Source organism: Struthio camelus, chromosome 5 (assembly GCF_040807025.1).
Source record: "Struthio camelus isolate bStrCam1 chromosome 5, bStrCam1.hap1, whole genome shotgun sequence".
NCBI lineage: Eukaryota > Metazoa > Chordata > Aves > Struthioniformes > Struthionidae > Struthio > Struthio camelus.
In genome coordinates, this window is record NC_090946.1 from 34,650,452 (window position 1) to 34,674,929 (window position 24,478).

Genomic DNA, 24,478 nt, shown 5'->3' on the forward strand with positions numbered 1-24,478 from the left:
AGAAAACGGAAAGAGAGCCTTTTGGGGAGTAACATCTCCCCTTCCTTATTGCAGGAGCATGAGTGTTTCTGTCCCGTGTGAAGTTAGTCACGTGGACGGTCTGTGCACTGGGCTGCAGCCCTGACCCTCCCTGACCCGCGATGGACGGGTTGCGATGGACGGGTCCCTCCTCTCCATACGTGGAAAAAGGAGGAACGTTTGGAGAACGGAGAAAATTTGGTAGAATAGAGCAAAGTCGTTGTATGAAGCGACACCGTGGCCACGCCATAGCTCCTACGCCACGGCTCCCTCCCACCACGCGCCGAAACCGGCGGGTGCCTGTTGGGCCAGGGGCTTGGGGAAGGCCCGACCGCTCGCGGCGGCCGGGCGCGCTGCCGCCACGCACCGCGGCCAGCAGCCCCCTAACCGCCAACAACGACTGCTGCCCCGTCGTGGGTCAGGCTGCCCAGAAATCACGAGATGAACGAAAAACAACCCCCGAAGCGTGGGGGGTTATGTAACCGCAACGGAGCCCTGCGGCTTCTGGCGCTGCAGCAAGGACCGAGCGGTACTTTCACCTTTTTCACCCAGGAGGCGGAGAAGTTTCGCAGGGAGCGTGGGCCGGGCGGGTCATGGCGCGGCGCGGCCCAGCCCGGCCGGGGGGGAGGCCCGGCATCGCCGGGCCGGGCCGGGCCGAGCCGGGCCGGGCGGGGCGGCGGGTGGCCCCGGCGGGGCGGAGCGCGGCGGGCGCCGCCCCCGGCCCTCCCCGCGCCGCCGCCCCGCCGGCCGCAGGCTCCGCCGGGGCCGGGCTGCGGAGCGGCCCCGAGTTGGCGGCGCGGGGCCATGTGGCTGCTGTGGCTGCTGCTGGGCTCGGCCGGTGAGTGCGGGGCGCTGCCCGGGAGCCGGGGCGCGGCGCGGCGCGGCGCGGCGGGGAAAGGCGCCGGGCCCCCTTCCTTCCCCCCCCCCTCCCTCCCTCCCTCCCTCCCTCCCCTGCCCGCCCGCCTCGGCCGCCGAGCCGGGCCAGGGGCGCCTCCGGCCTCCCCTCCCTCCCTTCCGCCGCCGGGCCGGGCCGGGCCGGGCTGGGGGCTGCGGCAGGGGGGCGGAGGGGCGTGTGCCCGTCCCCCCCTGAGGGGGTGTGCGCCTGTCCCCCTCCCCCCGGCGTGTGCGCGAGAGCGCGGCGCCTCGCGCCGGCCGTTGGGGTGGGGGCGGCGCCTCGCGCCGGCCGTTGGGGTGGGGGCGGCGCCCGCGGGGCCGGGAGGGGCCGGCGCGGTGGCGGCGGCGGCGGCGGCCTGCCCGTGGCCACCTGCCCGTGGCGGCGGGTGGCCGGCCGCAGGTGGCGGGGCCCGGGGAGCTCGCAGAGGTGGCAGGCACGTAGCGTGTGCGCAGGCTGACCTGGGGCGTTAAAGGTGACTTTCCTTTTTTTTTTTTTTTTTTGGTCTTAATTCATGCTTGCAGAAAGTCTTGTTTTTACGCAGTCTGTCCGCGTCAGCGAGTGGGTTATGTTTTGTGCAGCTCTGCTGCAGGTGTGAATTATTTCTGCAACGTGATCTTAGCAGGCGCTTTTCCAAGAAAGTGTAAGTAGCCTGGCTTTGTGCTGCTGTGTCTGCTTTTGAGTTGCTCCTTGGCAATGAAGTGATGACACACAGCGGGTAAAACTCAGATGATGGAGCTCAATTTCTTTTTCTTTTTTTTTCCTTTTTTTTTGAAGCGTATTTGTTGTGTTGAGGGACTCCTCAGTTTCACAGCTTCTGTGGTAAAACTTCTGTTTAAGTTGGATTTAGATGGGTAGGAAGGACTGGAAGCCTAATGAAACTTGCACTGTTTTGAAATTACCTAATTTCAAGCTTCAGATGCAACATTCATAACGCTTGTGAAATTCTTGTATAACTTTGGGTTTCTTTTTTGCAATTATTTCAGCAGTTCCTTATTTGGAAACCTTCAGGCAAAGCTTGGGTTTGTTTATCTAGATTGGGTTGCATTACTCCTTACTAACCTTGATTATACTGCAGTAGTGTTGCCAAAATATCACCTAATTATTCTTAGCTAGGTGTATGTTTCCATGTGCTTGAATATATTTCCCTGTAATATCACCATTATATTACTATGGAGGATTCCAGGCTATGAGATACTTATCTTTAAGATTTTCCAGCCACCTCACCCATATTCCACCCTCCCCTGTGGGCAGTGGCAAATAAGACCTGTTTCTCTTATGGAAGATAGTACTTTAGCTTTCTGTCTGCAAACTGAGAAGTCTTGCACAACAGTTACCCTACAGTTATTTAACCAGCACCTCTGGCTTACTTTGGTGCAGATTCAAAGAGCTTCCTGAAACTTTTTTTAATGTGTTCGGTTTTTCTTTTGAAGAATAAAATAGTGGATCTTTGGGGATTTATTTTTTAAATAAATGTTTCTTCCTCTGTATGTTTTGGCACCCTTGCAATCTTCCCACAGGGAGAATTAGTTTTTCTGCCTCACTTTCACTCTGTTTTGAATTTTAGTTCTGATAACTTCTGAAAAATATTTCTTTCCCATTGAGTCTTTTTTTGCGTACAGATAGGAAGCCTTGAAACTCTGGGGATCAATTTCAGTTAACAGAAAATAAACACTGTATCAACTCTCTATCTAAACAGTTGTTCCTGTTAGCATACAGAAATAACCATTGTCTTGGATTGTGTCAGTGAAGATTGGCAAGGCAAAATTTGATCTTTCATTTGGATATTTATTTTTAATAGTATAGTTGAATCCAATGTTGCTTTTGATCATGAAAGACCTTATCTGCATGGGTAAGGTTTTATCTTGTTAAGTTAGATAGTGTGAACTTAACAGCAAGACTGGTTTAATTTCAACTTGTAATTGCAACTGATACTTGAGCAGAAAGAAAGAGACCATCCGTCTGAAGCTTTAACCTCTTTTTCCTAGTGCAGGAACTCCCTGATTCCCTTTCCTTTTCCTTTCCCCACCTCTCCTCAGGTCTCATCGAGCTCTCTCCCGTGGGCACACATGCACACCCAGCTGCCCTCATCTGTGCCACTGCTCTTGCCTCAGGTCCCTTCCCCTCCTGCTGCCCTGTGTGTGCCGTGCTCTCACCCTGTTCCCACTGCTTTACTTTGGCTCTCTGTCAGCTCAGGCGCTCCTGGATGTTGGTTAGATCCTGCAAGTAACAACATTAACGGGTTAAGTTAAAGTAGAATATGATTTGTTAGTTAGAAAACCGACCTCTGATTTCCTTCTTCCCCAGTTTGTGCTGCTTAAGTAATGCAAGCTGACCTATACAAAGTTTCAGTGAGCCCACGAAAGAGTTGCTTAGGAAAAATGCATATACATTATAGCTGTATAAACCAGTAAAATGCAGATGAGCCCTAAAAGAAGAATTAACTCTGAATATAATTCTAGCTGCTGCTATGCTGGATCTTCAAGGCAAGGATTTTGGTTTTTATTCAGAGAAGCCCAAAACTGCCAGATAGGTTTTGAAAAGAGCTTCATTTTTTTTTTCTTTCACCTGTATATCTTCTGCTGAGGAGGGAAATGATGGGAAGAGTCACTGCAATTTAGCTAAATGAATTGCTTTAAAAATAATATATGAGCTGAAAAGGAAGATCACTTTTTTCTGACAACAACAAACTTTATTCCTGTTACAGCTGTGAAGTAGGTCTTAAAAATGTCCATCTTCAAATAGCTGGAGAGTCAGAATGCAATGCATAGCTGAAATTCCTACATATGGCCTCTAAGACATCACAGTCTGTAACAAAGACCTTTCTGAGGAATAAGCCAAATGTGTGATATAGGTATTGTATCTCTTAGAAAATATACTGAGCTTGCTCTGTGCTGGAGGAAAGTTTTTTTTCATCTTGCACCACCACTCTTCTGGACTAATCCTGTTAGGATCAGGACCTGGCCTCATGTAAAACATAAACACACAAGGCCTTGTGTGTATGTGCCTTCATCATGATTTGTTAGTACATTTCAAAAGCCTGGAAAAACCAAAACATCCACCAAACCCAGCAGTGATAGGAGTTGCTTGAAGAGTATTGTTACCACAGTAGCCTGCGTTGTGTAGCGTCCATTAGTGTAAAACTTCTTTATACACTAAGGGAAATACTTAACATTTCCTTTTGTGGATCTTCATTTGAACTGAGACTCAAAGGTATTACTTCTAATATGAATTTCTTTGCTGAAAAACTGCATATACTCTATGGGAAGAGAACTGAAGAATACCCTTGTGTTCAACGGCTGCATCCATAAAGAGGGCAAGAAAACCACTCTTTGCTTGGAGACTCATGTCTGTCCTGTATACGCTGTACATTTATTTGTTATTCTTGATACAGTTCTATTAAAAAACTCTGGGTCTAGTTCTTCATAACCAGTGTTTTTCTGTTTCACTACATAAGCCAGCTGTGGATTTCCGTAGCGTGTCAGTGTGTTAGAAATGAAGTAACTCTGGCAAGTCAAGAATCTTTCAACTCAGTAAACTAATAGGAGAATAAGTGATACACAACAGGTGTTGGAGACATGCTGAAGAAGTAAATCTGCCAGCAGTGATGGTGAAAAGAGTTGTGTGATATTACCTTAGTGAAAAGCTCCTTGTGTGTTGTGTGGAGAATACTTGGAGTTTCTACCAGGATCTGAGGCCCACAGACAGCTTCTCCCAGGTCAGTTTCTAGTTATTAGGCATTTGATGTTTGAGGTTGTTTGCCAAAGTCTTCCTTTTTAGACAATTGTTATCCTACTCTTTCTGTTACTCACTGCTTGACAGCATGCAATAATGCTTTTGGTAGTAGCTGTTTCTGCTTCCTTTGCTTTTGGGGTATGAGCAGTTATGTTGCCCGACTGTGTTCCTGCAAGTATGCTTTGAGGCAGGGACTGAAGGCTTTGAGGCAGGGACTGAAGGAAGTACGTGATTATTTTGTGGGTTTCATGTAAATTTAAGGGAGTTTCAGTATTGGCAGGGAAAGGAACAGGTCTTATCTAGAGCTATGCCCGTTCCTTTTGCCCCTCAGGTGCGGGGAGTTGCCAGGCTCGGGAGCTTCCAGCCATCCTGCTTGTCGCAAGTTTGTCACAATTGTTGCCTCCAGTTGCTGAGGGCTGTGAAGCAGAAAATGTGATTGCAGCGTTGCAGCCACATGTTGTGACAGGAAGTGGAGATTATTGTTTACTATAAAATAGATGGGGAAAATGCACCTTTGGTACAAATGTGAAAGAAAATATCTTAAGCTTAGTCAGGCTTAGCATCTGATACACTGGGAGACTAGCAAGCTTGGTACTTCTTTGGGTGGCAAAATTTCATGGTGATACTATAACGTGTACCCGAATTTACTGTGAAAGGTTGCCTTGCATCCTGCTTCCATTTGTATGTTGATTATTGACCAGCCGAGGAATAAAATGGCTCCCTTTGCTGTTAATCTGGTAGGTCGTGTAACAGACAGATAATCGTTTGTTAGGTGGTAATAATGGAGTGAGCTGAGGTTCAAGCATCTCTCTGTTTAAGGGCAGTTGTCTGTGAAGACCTGGTGCAAAATTAGCTTATCACTTATGGATAAATTTATCTTTTAAACCAGTAAATCTTAACAGAGTAGCTTCTGTAGTTTATCCGGTCCTATAGTTGCTGTGTCCGTCTCTTTATGCAGAAATGCAGTAAAGCTGCAGGCATGTTGGAGTGAAACCTGTAGTGATGACAGAGCTCTAAAATTCAGTATATTTTCTGTTATGGGAGGTAACGATGATTTTTACAAACTGGTAGAAGACCTTATATGCTGTCATTGTCCTACCTGCTGCAGACCAAAGCTGACGATATCCTTCCTTCAGCAGGAGGCACTATGTGATGAATATTTGAACTAGCATATTCAGAGATTTAACTTGAAAACAATTTCTTTGTCAGCAGGTGGGTTTTGAAGGTGAAGAGGGAGAAAGACCTTCTGCTTCAGCAGTTCTTGGTTGGTTGGTTGGTTTTTTAATATTTTTAAATATTGAAGCAAAGCTCTCCTACTCTGGCAAGATCTCATAACAGGATATGCTGAGATGCAGAATGAAGTGTTTCAAATGAAACCAGTTTTACTGATGAGATGTATTTTAAGGTGTATATGTGATCAATGAAAAGTTTGAGCTGTGTATTTTACATTGCATTTGCCATGGACTAAGAGTGTGTATCCGGATACTTTCTTATTTGACATGTAGAAACTTGTTAGACTGAAGTAACTGGATTGTGTGTTGTGAGTCTTTTTCGTGTAGTCTCTTGCACTGGTAAAACTGTGTCCGGTTAAAAGCTGGTTAAAGCCCACCTTGCATTGCAACCAGTGTTGACTATCAGTGCAGGAAAGTCCTTTCAAGCGAGGAGATGGTTTAATGCTAATTAGTTTTGGGGTGTGTGTGTGTGTTTTAATTTGTGTTTGAGTATTGTAAGGTAGTGAGGAGATTCCTAAACTGAGCTACTTATCTCTTTGTTCCTCTTTCCAGCTGCTTACACAGATACCCATGTCTTAATTGCAAAGAAGCTTGTGGAAGGGGGGATATTTAATTTAGCTGCTGCTTACAAAAAGCATGTCCTCTTTGAAAGTTTGAGAGGAGTAAGAAATACTTCCTGTTAGTGTTAGAAATGTTTTTAAGGACTAGGGAATAACCTAGGTAGATAATCAAATGCACCCAGATAAACACTCAAAATGGAAGCAATTTGCAGGAGAGCAGCTGGTGAGAATGCTTTCCTTTCTTCCTACAGTGGCCTAAACAGTTATAAACTTGAGCATGGTTACATACCAAGTAAAGGTGCTTTTTGTGTATGAGTAAACAGTTGCAGAAATTGCAGTGTGCTGTATATCATTGTGAACTAAAAGCTGTGATAATGGATGGAAGGTGTTGTTGCCATTAAACTATACTAAAATGCTGCCTGTACTGTGGGAATAAGCCTTTAGCGCACTGTGTAGGATCATTTAGGACTAGGAGTTAATGAACTTGTGGCCAATCTAGAGAGGTCCTGATGCCATGTACCATTAACCAGTAGGTTCCAGTTTTAGAACGGATATTGTACCTCTTGGGCACTCTGTGAGGCTTAATCTATTAAAGATTGTGAAGTGCTTAGGGTGAAGTTGGCTGAAACGTGCCATTGTGTTATAAAACACTGTTTCAGTAGAGCCAAAACATAATTTCATAATTTTTCAGTTTTGGAGATTTTTTGTTGGTGGTGGTCTCCCACCACCCCCAGTGAGGGTTCTGATTTGTGTGTGATTTTTTTTCTTTCTTTTCTTTTATTTTTTTTTGAAGAAATCTCATAGTCCCACACCTTGCTTCGTGTCTGTCTCTCTGGTATTGTGATGTTACCTTCTGTCTGTTAGTAGACAGACTCTTATTCCAGATGGCTCTTTGTGGGAGGGAAAAAAAGAGATTCCTGTTTTAGCATTCAGTTGATTTGGGGGTTCTTTTTATTGAAGATTTTAAATGGAAACCAATTAAATCGGTTGAGGTAGGTCAAATGAGGTGGCCTCCATTGGTATATTTTGAAACAACTGAGTTTGTTGGATGGAAAAGTTCCATTTTAATTAATATTTTCCTGAATGTATTGATCCCTGTTTTTGATTTAAAAACAAAATAACAGAAAAGAAACAGGTTACTGCAGCAAGTAGGTTGTGGTCCCATAGAATGCCAAGATGTGAATTCTGGCTACTAAGCATCACTTTCTCCTCCCTGTTCCAATCCTTCTTTCCTTAGAGTACTCTCTCATACTTTATATATTTTGCAGGAAGTTACCTTAATTATCAACAATTAAGGTGACATTTATAGCTCCAGGCAGAGTTCAGTTGCCAGCCAAATCCATGTCAATGGAAGACTCGCGCTCTGCTGAAGGAGTTCTAGGTCTTGGTGGTCTGGATTGTACTGCTGGTTGTATTACTGATCAGCAGTGTGACTTTGGGCAAGTTCTTTCTTCCCCCTCCAGACTGACTTCCCTCTTATCAGCTTAATCAGTTTTTTTCTGTCTTCCAGTCTTTCTTTTATGGAATTAGCACTGTAGAATCCTAATCTTAGTCAGGAGCTTTATGCTACAAATAACTACAGGCCTATATTTCTAATGATCAAAATAGCTCTTCTCCCTGTAGAAATATTCTCTTTCCTTGGTTGAATTTAGGTGCAAGGTAAATAGATTTTTTTTTTCTTGATACTATGAATTTTTCTCAAGTGTTCCTGTTTTTCCTTTCTCTTCTTCTTTTCTGTTGCTGTTACAGTAAAGTCATTAAGATTGTTCAAACAGAGGATTTTTCAGACTTGGAAAAGTATGAAACAGATGATACGGATCCACAGATTGACATAATTATGAAAATCTATATATTTGACAAACTGAAATTTTTTTTCCTTGGTAGGGCGTGGCAAGAGTTTGCAATCTGTGGTACTGTAACCTGTCCAGAGGACTTGCTGTTCCTGGGTAACTTACTGTGCAGTAGTGTGTTGAACTTGCTAAGCTACTGGCTGCCTCACAGAGAACATGGACATTGCCAGCAAACGGCCACAACAATTATTTTATTTGAGTTGGCAGAAGTTTATGTTCAGAGTTTGGAATCGTGATTCTGTATTCTGCTGCTCTTCTACTGACACAAGAGTAAGTTATGTCAAGGGCAATTAAATGTTTCTACTGATGTTTCTATAGGTTTAGTTAAAATTTTGCAGCTAAAATAGTCATTCTTTTTAAGATTCTGAACCCATTTCTTGTGATATTCTTTCTTCTTTCCCTTTCTTTTTCTGCCTGTATCCTCATTGTCTTGTTCTAAAGCTGCGCCCTGATGACTTACTCTTCACTTGCTTCTCTCCATATTTGATTTGTCTGCCTTATCTCCCTACTACTTGCACCTCACACCCCTTCTTTTTCTTTGTGCCTCAAGACCTCGCCTGAAATTGCACAACTGCATAGTTCTTGGCATTGATTTGCTCCTCATGCCTCACACTCTGCTTTGGAAAGAAGTAAGGTGACATGTGTGCAATATTGTTATCTGTACATGCTAAGGCTGTACATATGAGGGTTATATGCTTCTGTAGGCCAAACCTGCAGCTATGAGGTGTTCTCTATCTATTGTCGGTGCTCTGCACTGCTCTGACTCCTTTCTTCTGCAGCTGCGTTCCTGTGTCCCAGTTTGTATCGCTATTTTGTAGCGAGACTGCCTTTCCTTTATTTTGTGACCTGCTTCATGCAGAATAACTCTCCTTTGCTAGACATGACAAAGCACATCTATTCTTTGTGAATAGATATATTAATAGACTCGGCACTTATGACCTCTGATGGAAACACATTACAGCAATGACAATGAACTTCAAAGGCAAAATAGTCCTTTAACTTGCTAACAAGTCTCCTGTCAATGGCATTAATAGCTCATGCGGCTAGGGCCAAAGCTGTGCAGTCTTGGGAACTGAGTGGAGCTGCACACCTCTAAAACCAATATATGGTCTAACTGGAACCTGAAATGCATGCATGCATGCATGCATTTTTGTCTTGAGGAGAATGGCTATCCACCTGCAGAATTTGAGACTGTTTGTAATTTGTCAGTATGCTGATCTTGGGCCTGAGGAGGGATTTAAAAACCTGCAATTGTGTGAACAATGATAGGGAACGTGCCTTATCAAGGAGTTGATTGATATCATGTTAAACTGAGATTATAACTTTGCTTGTTCGCATAACGGGAGAGATGCAAGATAGACACTGAGATCGAGATCCACTCAGGCTGACAGAGTGCAAACCGCACTTGGGAAATCCTGGAGTCTGTAAGACCTGTACATACTGCTTAATCAGTTTTAAAAGACAGAATTATTCAACTAATCAGACATAATTCAGAATTGGCCTGCAGAAGCAACAAGAGTTTGTTTGTATTGGTTATAGTCTCTTCAAACTCAAAATAGGCTTTTTATACAACCTTCTGAGAGGTAGAAGATGGAGAGAAAAAAATGGATGAGACTGATGTTAGGCACATCACTTAATGAAGTGCTGAATGAATTTCAAAAACATGATTGTAAGTGAAATAAAAGCATGCAGAGAACAAAGAGTAGATTAAAAAAAATGTGAACTTTTAAGTGAAATAGATCAGTCATTTTACCATGAGGTTTTACATGATAAACTTGCCCTTTATAAACTCAAGTTCCTGTTGGAATTCCTAGTTACGTTCTCAAATTTTTGCTTGCGGGACCCTTCTTAAAAGGTGATTTCTACCTCCACTTATGTTAGCCATTTTCAATCTTGTGGATGTATCAGCTTTGCCTATCAGAAAGCATTAAGGTAAGTTTGAAAAATCAAATGGTATTTCTGCCTATGAGCTCTAAAACAAAGCACAAGTGATTTTCCTTCTACAGTCAGTTGATCAAGGGCTTCACCCCAAATCTGCAAACAGTGTATGAGTTTCAGGAATCAATTTCTTTTTCTTTCTCTGAAAAGGGAATAAGCAAGTGTATTTAACAAATCAGGATTATGCTTTTGACCAAAAGTGAAGATCATTCAATTGGAGCATTAACAGAGTACCTAGAAGAAAAAAAGGACCTTGCTAGCAGGGTTCCTAATATTATTTGTTGGCAATAAAAATTGGCAGTGCCAACTGTACATTAAAAATCTTCCATGAGGGATGTTAGTTCCTAAATTGCAAATTTGAGGAAGAGTGATGTCAGCTCTTTCTTCCCTATAGAGACTGGCAACAGCATCGCTCTTTGGCTTTTTAAAAGATTTCTTCATTACAACTTTTCTCTTTCAAAATGAGTCCAAAATTGTTACAGTGACCTTATTTCATACTTGAATTACATGTCTATTAAGGATTAGCGCACAATAGCTATTTCCCCTCCTCCTTCCAATTTTAATAAAATGTAGTGAAGAGGTGTTTTATAGTATAACTTCCTCTTTGATACGTTATAGGTTTAAATGATCCTTTTGAAATGCCTGTCCTTTTGAAAGATGAGATACTAGTAGATACTTCAAGGAGGACTCCTGATTGGATGTATGCTGTTTTGAGGTAACATATAAAGGGATCTGTCTCCTAGTTGCATCAGCAGAGACCACCCAGAATTAATGGGTACTTGATGACAGTGATTTGCATACCTATAGCTTATCATCAGTTTCACTCTTTTATGTAAAATAGAAAGCTTTTACCATTCTTATACAAAACTATGCACATTAATTATAGTAGAAATGCCTGCTGTCTCTTGTTGAAACAGCTTTGATAACTTTCAGGCTTTCAGTTTGAGGACTCTCTACTTATTAGCCACTTCTACACAAGCTAGACTTTAGTGTCTAATCAGATTGGGTATCCTGAAAATTTTCTAATGGGATCCTTGAAAATCTGCCAAGGGACTATATAGGTTTTCTGATGAATTGTTTTAATGGAGCTCTGGCTTGCTATTTGGTTAACAGTCTTCAGGATAGCCTCAGGCTGCTTACTTTCCAATTTCCTTGTGTTATATGTAGATGAATGTCCACCTTATTGGAGCTTAATATCCAATTAGATGAGTCAATGAAATCTGAAGATAGAAAAAGCAGTTCTTATCACTGGCAGAATATTCTAGTCCTAACTGAGGTTGAATCTGGAGTTGCTTAACCTGTTGGCGGTTACTGCTCCTTGTAAATAGTATCATGGGGAAACTGTTCAGCCTGTAAAGTGTGATTTAGCTAATTCTTCCTTGCAGTGTTGGTGCTTCGTTTGCTAGTTCATCAACAGTCACACAGTTAGGCAGCCTACCTCTGTCAAAAGACTCTTCCGTGTAAGAAGCAGTCAGCTTCCATTGGACCTGTGTCTGATATGACTGAAAGTGGGCTGACTTCACTGGAATTTGCTGTTGGAATGTTCATCAATAGCGGAGGGAGGGAATTTACCAAGACACTGCAGTTTTTGTAACAGAAGTGTATAAACTGTGACTATAACAAGAAACATAAGAGAAAACAGGAATGCAGTGAGCTACATGGTTTACAGTCACTTTTTTTAATCTTTTAAGTTAGATCTTGAAATAAAGGTTTTCTTGGTTAATCCTCAACTTTTAAATTTCTGAAGCTTTTTTTACTCATCTTAAATGAGGTCTAAAGGGAAGTAAAATCTGAGCCTCGAACTGGTAACTAACTTTTTGATTTGGCTGTCTTTCCAATGTGCTGAGGAGCTTTGGGTAAATAGCCTCTACTGCTTCTCCTGGCTGTAAAATGAGCACAGGTTATGTCAGTTAGCTTTCAAGAATGATGGCAAAACTTGCAGATAGCTATCCACTCCAGCTTATCTTGCTGTTTTTGCTTGTTAAGCCCATATCCATCAATGCCGTATGGACTGTGGTGTTAAAATTAAACTTTTATGACTTCTAAAATATCTGGTGATTGTTTTGGGAGGGAAGCATGTCTAATATGAAACAAGGAACTCTTCGGAAGTCGGGCAGTCTTTCCACCTTTGCAGATCTAGCCCTCTAAGGTGTGATGAGCTGGGCATTTGAAAACTTGAGCCTTCCAAACTACTTTAAAAAACAGAATTTGGCACACCTATAAGAAAGCTAACTTCGCATAGACTTAGTAAATACCCCAGTGTTGTTTGTTTCAATTTTTTTGAAGGACTGTGTTGGTCTATTGTTTTGGAAAATAGGTATATTATTCTACGCATTTTGTAGTAAATGTTTTGGTTAGAGAACGTTTTTGAATGAGAGCAAGCTCAGTCATCAAAATGAAACCCTAGGTATAAGCAGCTGTATCAAGAACTAGTTATTGCATGTTTTCAGAGCAAAATCATTTTGCAGAAGTTGAAATGTAGGAGATTCATAATTTATTTTTAAGCAAGTTTCCCAAGTTGTTCTCCCCTTTTCCTCCTCCCCAAGAACTCCACCCCCTTCATTAAGCAGAACAAATGTATGTGTGTATTTTTGCAAGACGAAAACAAAAACTGACACTGTACCAGAGATTCTTACCAAGCTCCAGTGAGTGTAAATATAGGCCTTTAAAATAGGACCATTAATTTTCTTCTCTAAAATGACTTGAATTTACTAGATTCAGTGGACCACTTATCTCTGTAGAGTTACCGTGTAAACTAGGTCTACCTGATAGTTAAGTAGCCTGAGGAGCTTCAGAGGCCAAGTTCTTCCATTGCAAGGTAGATGCACCTATATTTTAATCAAAATCCCTGGACTGAATGTTAGCTGCGTATCACTCGGAGTTTTAATATTACTTTGTCTGTTTGCTACTGAGGAATAGACTATTCAAGATGCAGCTGTGGGCTTTGATATTGGTACTTTGCTTTTTGTCCATGGTGAGTCTTAAAAAAAAAAAAAAAAAAAAAATTGGAAAACTACTGATCACTGTATATTTTCAGGTACCCATCATCCCCTTAGCATCTGAGCAGCATGCAAGCATAAATTATGTACACTTGCAGCATTCCTGTGGGATAGGAGAGCATTAGTAATCATTAATGGTTAAGGAAAACTGAGGCCAAGGAAAGCAGAGTAATATGACCATGCAAGGCATCTGTGTTAGGGCTGAACGCTGCATCCAGTCATCTTAAATTCCATCCAGAAAGATGCCCTTTCCTGGCAGGGATCCTATCTTCAAGGCTGGAATATGTTGCAAGTACTAATATTAATCTTCCTCCTCCTGCAGCTTACATCGCTAGCGTTCCTGTCAGGGGGAGCGGATTGGAAGTCAGCACACTAGCATTAAACCATTGTGTTGTTTAGCTCAGGTCAAATGAGATATGGCCATCAGTTTGGAGTGCTGGATCCATGTCTGTCTCAACTCTTGAAATTGTCATTGAGGGTGAAAGCTCTAGAAGTGTGAGAGGCTTAAGTAAGTATGTGTAGACAGTATGTAAGCATGTCAATCCAGTAAGCCTGATGAAGAACTGGGAAGGGCTGGATTAGATAATACAATGTGAAGTGAATGTTCATATTCTCCTGTATCTGTTTAGTTTTTGATACTGCAAAGATATAATTACATGAGTAGAAAGTTTTTTGTGTGAGGAGTGGTAGGAGAAGGCTGAATTTCTCCTCTTTTCTAGACTACTTTTATGCGTTAGTGATAGGAGATGTGGCTGTATGTTACGAAATACTGACAGTCCTGAGTGGCTTGTAGGAATATTTTAAATCCACAAGTAAATTTCTGGACTTTTTATTGAGTTTGTAGTTGAATGCATTAGCAAAAAAAGTTGGCTAAGTTGGAGGCAGGACTTAACGCATCTTGAAATGATGGGACTTAAAGACCTTCTCTGATTTCTCTGGAACAAATCCTGCCACCGCTGATATGTAGGAGATCAAGTTTTGAGTGCGAGGTTTTCTTTTTTTTCCTCCTCCCTTGGCTTCCTCTTTTGCTGCCCTTTCTGCTAAACACATCTATAGCACCCTTGCTAAAAAGGTAGTAAGATGCAGCGATTACTGAAACTATTCAGTGTTGTACATGGAGCACTCACAGTGCCCCTCTGAGGTGGGAATGTCTTACATATGGGTAGACTGGACACAAATCAAAGTGATGTGTGATCATGTACAAATAGAGCTAAGATAACATCCTAAAGATGACTGTGATCTTTGGTGATACATGACATGAGTCAAACTGCTTGCTGTCTGCCTCATTTTGTGCCTTATGTAGAATGGTGATACCACTTAGCCACTTCAGTTTCTTCAGCTTCATAAATGCTGGTAAGCGCTCAGCTCCTCATATTGAGAGGTATCAATAATTCATTATCACTTAATTGCTGGAGATAGTTTATGATTGATTTGGTAAGTAGGACGCCAGCAAATTGTGCATTTCCCCTGTCAATTTCAATTCACTGCTTTGGCAAATGCCTCCTTGTGGGAGTTGTTCAGATGTCTTTTTCACTCCTTCATGGATGCTCTGGCCTAGGGCCACAAAAAAAAAAGAGGATCTTGCAAAAAGAGTAGGACAGACAGCATCGAATTGAGTGTGGAATGCTTTTTACATCAATAGCTTGTCATTGAAAGCCTGAACTGCAGGCAGACTGGAGTTGGAAGGCTCAGACCTGTGCGTATGACGCACACCTTCACTGTGTGCCACTTCTCCATTTCTCTTAGTTGCTCAGATAAAGAGGCTCATCCTGGTCTTGTCTTCCTGCTGGTTCTCAAAGTGGTTAAAGATCTATCACCTTTGTCTGATGCTGTTGTCTATAGGCTTGGCTGAGAAGGCAAAATTGCCGCTTTCATACTTTGAATCACGTGGGCTATTTCTGATGTTTTTCCTGATAGTGGGAATGCATCATTGGAGTGAATGTCAGTTGTAGTTATATTTTACTTTCTTTATGTGAGGAATATACTTTAAATCATACCATCGGACACTGAGATTTGGGATTATGCAAGTTCTCCTTCCAGCGTTTCCTGATTGGAGAAGGGGAAATGCCTCCAGTCTCTGAGTGGAGAATGAGAAGTTTCTTTTCTGGCAGCAGTTCAGACACTGGAGAGGGGAACTTAAAATAGATGTCTAGGAAAATATGTGGTGGTTGTTTTTATCAGCCCAGGGTAGTCTCTGTTCCGTGTAGGGTGCTAAATAAAATAAAAATGAGGAAGCAATGCCATGTCAGTCTTATATGCATAGAAATAAGAGAGGGGAAGGACATACTGGTTTATCTGTATGATTTATTCCCTAGGGCTACTGGAAGATTTGGTTATCCAATGCCTCATCCAGTCCAAATATAAGTAGGTACAGAAGGATTTTACATATTTAATCACAATATCTTCTGATTGCGTTCTTTTAGTTTGAGGCATTGTCTTTATCTTACGGAATCTAAACTGTTTAATACCTGTGCAGGCTTCAGTAGTTTGAGTAGTTCTTAGAGGCTGTGCTACATCCTAATAAATAGCGTGCAGTCTTTAGTAGCATATGTTTTATCTGAGTCTGGTTTGCCGAGGAGCCATTAGAAGGGAATGTTTCTTTTTCCTGCAAACATATATAGTTTCAAAGTGGATTCAGCTTTTATCTTTCTTAAGCACATATCAAGAATTATTGTTACTACTTCTACACATTTTTGAGGCTGTTTATCCTGGTTCTCCCCCTCTTTAAGTGAACTTATATGGCTTTATTTCAATGGATGAACTCCCTGTTTTAAACTTCATTGAACAGAAAAATGAATTGACAACTGACTCTGAAAAACAAGCCTTTTCATATTTAGTTTGTTGAACTTGAAGCTGAATTCCAAATTTAGGAAAAGGATGATGATGTAGCATGATGGTCAAAAAGTAAATGTAAGCATGATATTCTTTCACTGATCTTGTCTCCACCTATTTCTTCCCCTCCATACTTACATGAACTTGAAGCAAATCTTTAAACATGAGGAGGGATCCTTGTCCTAAGAAAGAGAGAAGTAATGGAGATTTGATCTCTGGGAATTTGTTGCTGTCTCTTGTAGACAGCTGTTGTAGATCTGATCTGTATTTCAAGTGCTTACTCCCTGAATCTGAAATGTTTTACTCAGTATCTTTGATTCAGTGCATGTTCAGAGTTTCCCATGGTGACCCTGTTACTTCCAGGTTGTGCTGCTCTGAGACAGTGAGAAGTACCAGGACCTGCAGTCACCTTGCCTTGGAGCTGGGAGTCTGCAGGCTTTAAAGCTTTTGCTCTGAGGTGAGCTCTATTTGCTGGAAGCCCTGTTAGTCTTGGGAGTCAGCATTCCTGAGCTCAGAACTTGGAATCCCTCTGAGCAGTGTCTAGGATCTACAGGAGCTTTCATCCTACAGACCTATAAAAGGTTGGGGATAGAAATCTGAGAGCTGTGCCATCCTGGACAGTTTTCCTAGGATTTGCCATAGAGCTCAGAGTAATTTCCTGGTTTGCAGCTCGACTTCTGCCTCTGCAGTGAATGCAGGCTTTCAGAACCAAAGTTTGAATTGAGTTTCTGGGCGCTTCTGGGCCGTGCTTTAGCATGTAATGGACAAATGTGGTGTGCCCATGGAATGCCTTGGATGCACTCACCTGCTGACCCTTCCAGTTCATGTCTGTGGAATATCCGTCCCCATGAACAGAGGGTCTGCTGTAGCTCTTGAAAGCCCCGGCAGCTGCTGACGAGGCTGGAAAGACTGTTGGTTTCAGTGAACAACTTTACAGGATTCCCTAAAGACTACTTAATTTCTTCAGGTTACTTTTTTCTTCTGGTTCCAATTTCTAGTTAGCAAATTTCCTTTAAAAATGTTGGTTTCTAAAAGCCCAGTTTCAAAAGATGGAATTTCATGATATCTGGAACAAACTAATAATTTTAGTCGGCTCTAATTTGTTGCGTTCACGCAGTATCACTCTTACCTCTCTTCAGACTAAGGAAGAAAATAAAAAAAAAAAAAATTAAAACTGGGAGTTTTGACTTGAGTTTGTTGTGACTGGGATATCTTGAGTAACGTGCCTGCACAGTATGTTCCTAAATCTTTTTTAAGAGTCACAGAAAAAGTGATTGTATATTTTTCTAGGCAGCAAATTGAGAAGGGAAAGACAGTAATTTTAAGGCCTGAGTATAACGGCTTAAAGCTTCATTTTTTCGTAAACAAAATGCTTCATTCTGTGCTCCTGCTCACCAATGTGATTCTAATAGCTTCAGATGAATAGCACAGATGTAAAAGTGGTTCAGTAGAAGGAGGAGTTGAGAGCTGGGCTGCACTATGGTGAGGGAGTAACTGCATTTGTTTCCTCTGGCACACTCAATTTTGTGCTCTGATTTGGGAGTGGGTGGGAAGAAGGAAGCTTATTCTGTCTATATATTTAGAGAGTTTTACCTTGGTTTTCATCTTGCACTAAATAAGTGTTTGATCACAAAACATCTCTGTTAGCATGTGCTTCTTGCTGACAAGATGTCTCTGAAAAACACAAAAGGTATCTTGTGATACAGGAAAACTTGTGGTGTCACCTGGCTCTGGCAGTCATTGAGAATGACATGACAATCCGCTGTGTCTGGGCCTGATGAGAGATTTTGTTCCGGGTACTCAAGCCTGTTGTGTAGGGTGTTCTGGGCTTTTTGTGAAATTTATTGATTACAGGGTTATCTTAAATGTACCAAGAGGTTTTTTTTTTTTTTTTTTAAATGAATACTGCAATAATGACAAAAATGAAGCTGCTGAGACTCAAAAATGAGTCTCTGCAAGGAATAGTCTTCCTGCCTTTGGCATGAAACTTAGTAACTGTTGAAGGATACCTAGTGCCATTAGCAGTAGATTTCTAGAGGAAGTAAGAAACTAATTTTCCACAGACAGCTTGTTTCTTGGAGTTGGAAATATCCCTTTTGTATCTTCTTCACACAGGTCAGCTAACTGAGGGATCTTATGTTGCATGTGTGGCTTGTTCCTTAGATGTTGCCTCCCTCCTTCCCCTACAACAAGTCTAAATGATGGGGTGAATCTTGCTCCTTGTCCACTCTGCAGTCAGCACTTTGGATTTTATAGAAAAGATGCTGGTCATATGAGTAATCCTAGTGACCCTGTAAATGGTAAGGAAACAATCACTATTATCATCAGCTTAAGGACAACTGTGTGTGGGATAATGTCATACAGTAGATGTGCTCAGGTGTCCTTCCTTCTTTGGTTTCACGTATGGAATTAACTTGCCTTGTTTGGTGATGATAACACTTTGGCTCAGTTAAGTTTGTGTGTGCAGTAATCAGCTGTAATCCAGTCAATACTTGGTTTTCCTTTTAGATTAATTACTTTGGAAATCTACTGGAAAAGTGTAAAGAGCTGGTAGATAATTTAAATGCTACTGGCTGAGCAGGATCATCTGCTTCATATATAAATACATGAGTATGGTGTAGGATGCTTTCTAGCCTGTGATTTGTTTCCCAAGAACTAAGCTGTTTTTAGGGTGCTTGTGTTCGGCAAATTTTCCCAATTGTATTGTATTCATTGTTATCTTAGTTTCCCCTTTACGCTTTCAGCTAGTCCACAGAATATGAATCAACGTACATGGTAAAAGAGTGAAAAATTTATTGTAAGTGTTAACTTCTTGATGAGAAATATACATAATGTCCAGCAAAGAACGAGTGTGTAAATCTTTCCTCTGTGTTATAGACTATATTGTGCTTGAATATATGGAGTTTAATTGCATAGAAGGGTAGGAAGACAGGAAAAACCTGTAGTAATCACGTTGTGCATTTTTTGAGTGTTATAAATTTAAATTACATGAATTGTATTTATTAATTGAGCTTCACACATTTATCCTTTTCCTTTTTAAAAAGGACGGACCCTTCAATGAAACAGAAGCCCTGTTTGAACAGAAAGCAAAGGCAGTACCTTCAATATAATGGACAACTATACAGTACAGCTCATTTCTCCTGGAAACGCTCCAGTTACGTGGCCATTAATAGCTAAATTATTAATGAAGTGTTGCTGAAAGAAGACACTTTTGACCATTGGCTATCCTTTTTGCTCTGTGTGTTTGTCGCCAGCGTCATAACAGTCTCCTTTCGCACGAAGTGCTGTGATGCAGACAGGCTTTCTTTCAGACTTGAAGTGGAAAATGTGGCTGAGTGTCCGTGTTCTTTTGCAAAGCTCAGTTTTTCTAGTTGTTTCTAGGCATTTACTTTTAGGAGCAGAGAATCAATAAATGACAAGCATCCTCTTCCGTACTTGCAAACAAAGGCCTGTCTGGAATTAATCAGTGTGGGGTGTGCTTGCAGAGCTCCCTTGGAAAACAGAAGAGCCTGCTATATTATGTAATTTGAGATTGCAGGTTACCCAGTGGGATCACTTGCTTCTCTCCTGGTGATGCTTATCTTGTGTCCTAGACAATATTGCATGCTGTTTTCTGCTAATGTAGCAATTAGTATAGCCATCCTGTTAAATAGCTGCAACAGGGTGTGACTCAGCATTGGTGTTTATGAAGAGGAAAGTATCCCTTTTTGGAAGCTTGTTTAAGAGCAGTGAAATCTTTTGTTCATAATAAAAATGACAAAAGGTGGTTGAAAAGATCCCTTACTCATGGACTGTATCATCTGAGTGCAGAGTTCCTCTTCTCAGCCAATTTTTGCCTTTGTAAGAGTCACTTCTATGCAAAAGCACTGATCTCTATATACTTCTGTAACTTGCAAGTCTCAAAATATAAGCGAAGGGAAAACTTTGGGAAGATTGTTTATAATTGTATAAAGTGAAAGCCTCTCCTACTTCTTTTGTAGGAGGAGACTCATCAGTGCTTAAGTCTCTGCTCTCTTTAACTTAATTATTTCCTCTCTGTTTGCTTTACATCTTGTCTGAAGTATATAATCTCTTTCTAAAATGTTCAACTTATTTTCAGAAGTTATAGTAGGGTCTGTTACTTCAAAGAGCCTCTCATCCTCCCCATGGGGCCTGTTTCACTGATCATAATATAGCAGGTTTAGAGAAAAGAAATAAAACCTCAGAGTATGAAATGTCTCATTTGACCAGACTTACTACTTTGGAAATCAGAAGCTTGTCCAATGTGAACAGCAGCTAGTATGAACTAAAAGTGGGCTGGGACATCATTCTTGCTTGAAAGAATTGGAGTTGCCTTAACAGCAGAGATGGCCTGTAGAAATGCAGTGGCTTGAGACTGCTACTCCTGGTTGGTGCTGTTGTCGGTGTGTGAAGTGGGATAGGAGAAGCTTTCACTGATGCCCAAATGTGTTACACTAACGGACTGGTAAATGGTACTGGCCATTAGTCTAGCACTAAGTTTATATTACCTACCAGAGTGTCCTACATATCCGATTTTTATTGTCTTCTGAATATCTGGTAGTGAACGTTGTCGTTTGGGTAGGGATAGGAAGAAAAGTGCTAATGTGTATTTATGGAGTAGTAGAGAACCATGGTGTTAGAGCCTAGCTAGTTACTGATTCCTTAGGAGTGGTGGGGGAGTAAGAGAAATTTGAACCTGGTAGTTGTGGAGAAAATATGTTTGGGTTGTCCTTTTATTCCACAGGTTTCTTTCCCTTGTTGCCTTGTGTCGTCCAGTCCCTACTGGTATCTACTGTGCAGAAGCCAGTGTTGCTTGGCAACACTGCTCGTTGACCAAAAAGAAATTACTGTTGAAACTCAGCAATGGACAAGCTGTGTTGCCTTTGTCGTTACCCAGTCATCGTAGTCATTTTTTTTCTTTCAATCCAGTGGGAGGGGAGAAATAAACAAGCTTTCATGAAGTGTGATATCTTTCTTTTAATTTTGATTAATCAAATACATTCTTTACCAGTGAAGAAACACACACGTGAGACCCACCCTGCTAAATTTACACCCTGTAATTTTCAGACATTCATTGCCACTAAACTGGCAGAGTGACTGGAGCCAAACATACCTGCTTTGCAATTATATCTGCTGGGCTGGTATTTATGGGAATGTACAACTGAGCCAATGAGACTGGAAATTAGAATTAACCCTTAGTGGCGACAAACTGCAATGGCTGTTTCGCTGGTATATTCCTCAGGACACTCGGGAGCCCCAGTTATGGTGATTCTGAAATGCTACTGCAGATGATAACATTTGTTTCCTTAGAACCTTGGGGAAAAAAAAAAAAAAAAGCAGGGGGGAGGGAAATCCATGAACTTGGTATGCAGTGGTTTCTACATCTCAATTTGGCTTTTGTGTAAAAACAAATGTACTCTGTCTTAGAGCGAAGTAAATATGAACTTTGAGAATAAAAACTTTAATACTGAGAAGCTCTGTGTCTTGCCTGGGTATCTTGAGTCTCCTGAGTCACTGGAATATTATTAACTTTTGTTTTTGTTGAAAATTTTCACAAAATTCTGGAGACTGCCCATTCCCTCCCTTCCTCATCTGTGTAACACTGTAGATGGTTCACAGGCTCACTGCTTTGCTCCACAACCCTCCCAGTATTTGTCAGTTTGGCATTTTCTGTCTGGACATGCCTCTGCCCTGGCTTTTTGAAAGGACACTTTGTAGCCTGAGTAAATATGACAGATGCCAGGAGGAATGTGGCGTTTTCAGGGACTGTTTAACCAAGAAAATGATCTATGGGGTTGTAGCAAGGTTCTAGATTTTTATTGGGGGGCTGGGGAGGAGTACTCGCTGGAGGAATACGTGACTCAAAATGTTGAGTGAAGCCTTAAAAACCAAAATGGTTTTGTAGTTAATCAGAAACGTGTTAACTTATGTTAACTCACAATTTGTCCAGGAATTCAACAGTCTTAGTAAAATACCACATTCAAGTTGGGAAGGTGCAAGTGGCTTAAGTGAGATACCTAAAATACTTGGATTAGGGACTGAAGTATATAAATGCTTATTCTTCCCTAACAGCTGGAGTGCACTGTGAAGCTTCTCTTCAGTGCCTCTTATCTAATGGGTACTTTGATCAGGTGAGATGATTTTCTTTTTCTAAGGACAGGATAGACTTTAAAAATGGACATTGCCTTTGTTGGCAAGTGTTTAGAGGATTTGGGCAAATAAAACAGAATTGGCAGGAATCAAAGAAGAAACTGAAAAGGAAGAAAGCTGAAAGACCGCGTGGCCTAAATCCTGGACTGTTGCTTGTATAGTCCTTTCAGACACTTTGACCAGCGTTGTCCCTGTTGCTTGGCGTTGGGGGGGGGGGGCCAGTGTCAGGTTTCCTGTACACACATTAAAACACATTTGGCTTTTTTCCCCCCTCTGTTTTTTGCTAAATCTTCCTCTGTCCAACTTCATTCCAGTATTCCTCCCTCTTCACTGTGATGTTAAACATAGCAACTGTTGAAAGAGCCAAAATCCAAGATTGCATGTATTACAAGTAAACCCATGATTTTACAAATTGCTTTAAAGCAATTTGTAATGTGTGGTTTGCTTGGATAGAATCTTGCTATGGCAGTTTTTACTGGAAAGAATTGGTCACATATGCCATAGAAAAAAATTATGCACCCACACTACACACCCCACATTAACTTCCCATCTGCAGGAAGACACAATGTTAAGTTCCGCTGTAATGGAGAAACATCATTTCTGTGAACTAGAGCTTCTGTTACAATGAATAAGTGAAATAGATAAGGTGAAACTAAACTCCTGTGAGAAGAGTGAGCCTCTGACTTCAATATAATCCCTTCTGTGTATCTTCATAACAGTATGTTTCCCACTGACAAAATGCAAATGCCATTTATTTTCCTATTATTGATTTGCTTACAGAAAACAGTAGAAATATAATCCATGCAGCAAATAGGTCATTTTATCTTCTATATACATTTTTATTATTCTTGTATAAAGCTCATCAAAGAGCTCCGTTTGAAGTCGGGGAAATCATGTTTTAGATAGGTGGTTATAAAAACTGTTTTTTGTTTTTTTAAACTTGGTATGATTATTTTCCAGGTCTCTGGTAGTGATTATGGGACTTTCCCAATTTCAAATAAATAACCAATTGTTGCCTACTTTTACCATGTGATTTAACTTTCTTTGAGGGTTGCATAGGGGAGGACACATAGCCAGACCTACCAGAAAGAGCCAAATGCATGTAATGCTTTGTTTTTAATAAAAGAAACCTCTCAAGTCTAAAGTAATAGCAAAGTCTCTTCAGACAGACCTATGGCACAGCATTCTGAGAGACTTGTCCTGTGATGTTTCACTGTTGAGTTAGGCTGTTATACTGGCAGTGGTCTCCAAAATATCATTGTGAGAATTATGTGAGGTCCTGGATGGTCTAAAGGGTGCCCTTGTGGTTGTCCCATGCCTTGTCACAGTTTCAATATAGGCACTTGTTGGGAGGGCAACTAAAAAATTAAATTATAGCCCCACCTGTTGATTTTTTGAAATCAAAGCGTTGTTCTTGTTATTATGTGTTTTTACTTTTTTCTAAAGTACATCTATTTCTGTAATATTACGGCTGGGGAGGAGTGGTTTGCCTTTCCTCTTGAAGCTTCGGCAGTGTTCCAAGTTCACCTTGCACCACGTTTGGTCGGCAAGATATGTGGTGTTTCCTGGTTCATGTGTAGCCTTTGTCCAGTCTAACTCTTATCTCTTTGTTGGAGTTAAGTTCACTTTTGAAAAATAATCATCTATTTCCCACTGACGGTTCTGTTTGGAAACTACCGTGTCGTAACCTGCAGTGCACTGTTACTAGCACTTAGTACAGTCGCTCTCCTCTTAAACTATTGCCTTTCTTGATTCTTTGATTGTCTTCTCCTGATTCTTCTGCTAGCTTCAACTGTTGTTTCAATATATTGTTTGGAAAAACATTCTTGTTCCACTTCCAGATTTTTTAGGAGCCTCAGAAGAGAGGCTTATGGACTCCTTGTTTCCTGTTCTTAGGGCAAGACTTCAAAGCAAGAACAGAATTGCCTTCCCCGGGTAGGGAAGTCTGCAGATCTATCTCACTCTGTTAGATTAAAACATTGCTTGTCTGTCATCAGTCTCCTCACGCTTGAAAACTAGCTCAGTGCTGTTGAGTGAGAGGTTATGAGCTCTATCTTTATTGTTAAGGACACTGTTGCTGATTTACTTGTTATTCTGGCCCGCATCCTGGCCTCTTTCTTGGGCTTGGTCCTCTCTTGACAAAGCCTCCAGGCTTTGTCTTGCAAACTACTTCTGAGATGTGACCTTTTCATGTAGTTGTGTGGGCAAAGCTCTCCCCTTGACGCTGATACCACAACTTAGTTTCCCCTACAGATGTGCTGTACTGACATAT

The 24,478-nt window shown here is 41.3% G+C and overlaps 1 protein-coding gene across 6 annotated transcripts in view; it reads left to right on the top strand.

Annotated features, from left to right (window-relative positions):
• Positions 1 to 744: 744 nt before the first annotated feature.
• Positions 745 to 24,478, top strand: part of LDLRAD3 (low density lipoprotein receptor class A domain containing 3) — a 116,994-nt gene continuing 93,260 nt past the window's right edge. For 4 of the 6 annotated variants that reach the window (XM_068945502.1, XM_068945503.1, XM_068945504.1 and 1 more), the window contains exon 1: positions 745 to 856. In XM_068945502.1, coding sequence (XP_068801603.1) covers positions 823 to 856 — 34 coding nt within the window. In that variant the 5' untranslated portion in view covers positions 745 to 822. Of the gene's footprint in view, positions 857 to 1,248; positions 1,386 to 24,478 lie in introns of those variants that run through there. The other 2 variants (XM_068945506.1, XM_068945508.1) reach the window with 1 other exon arrangement.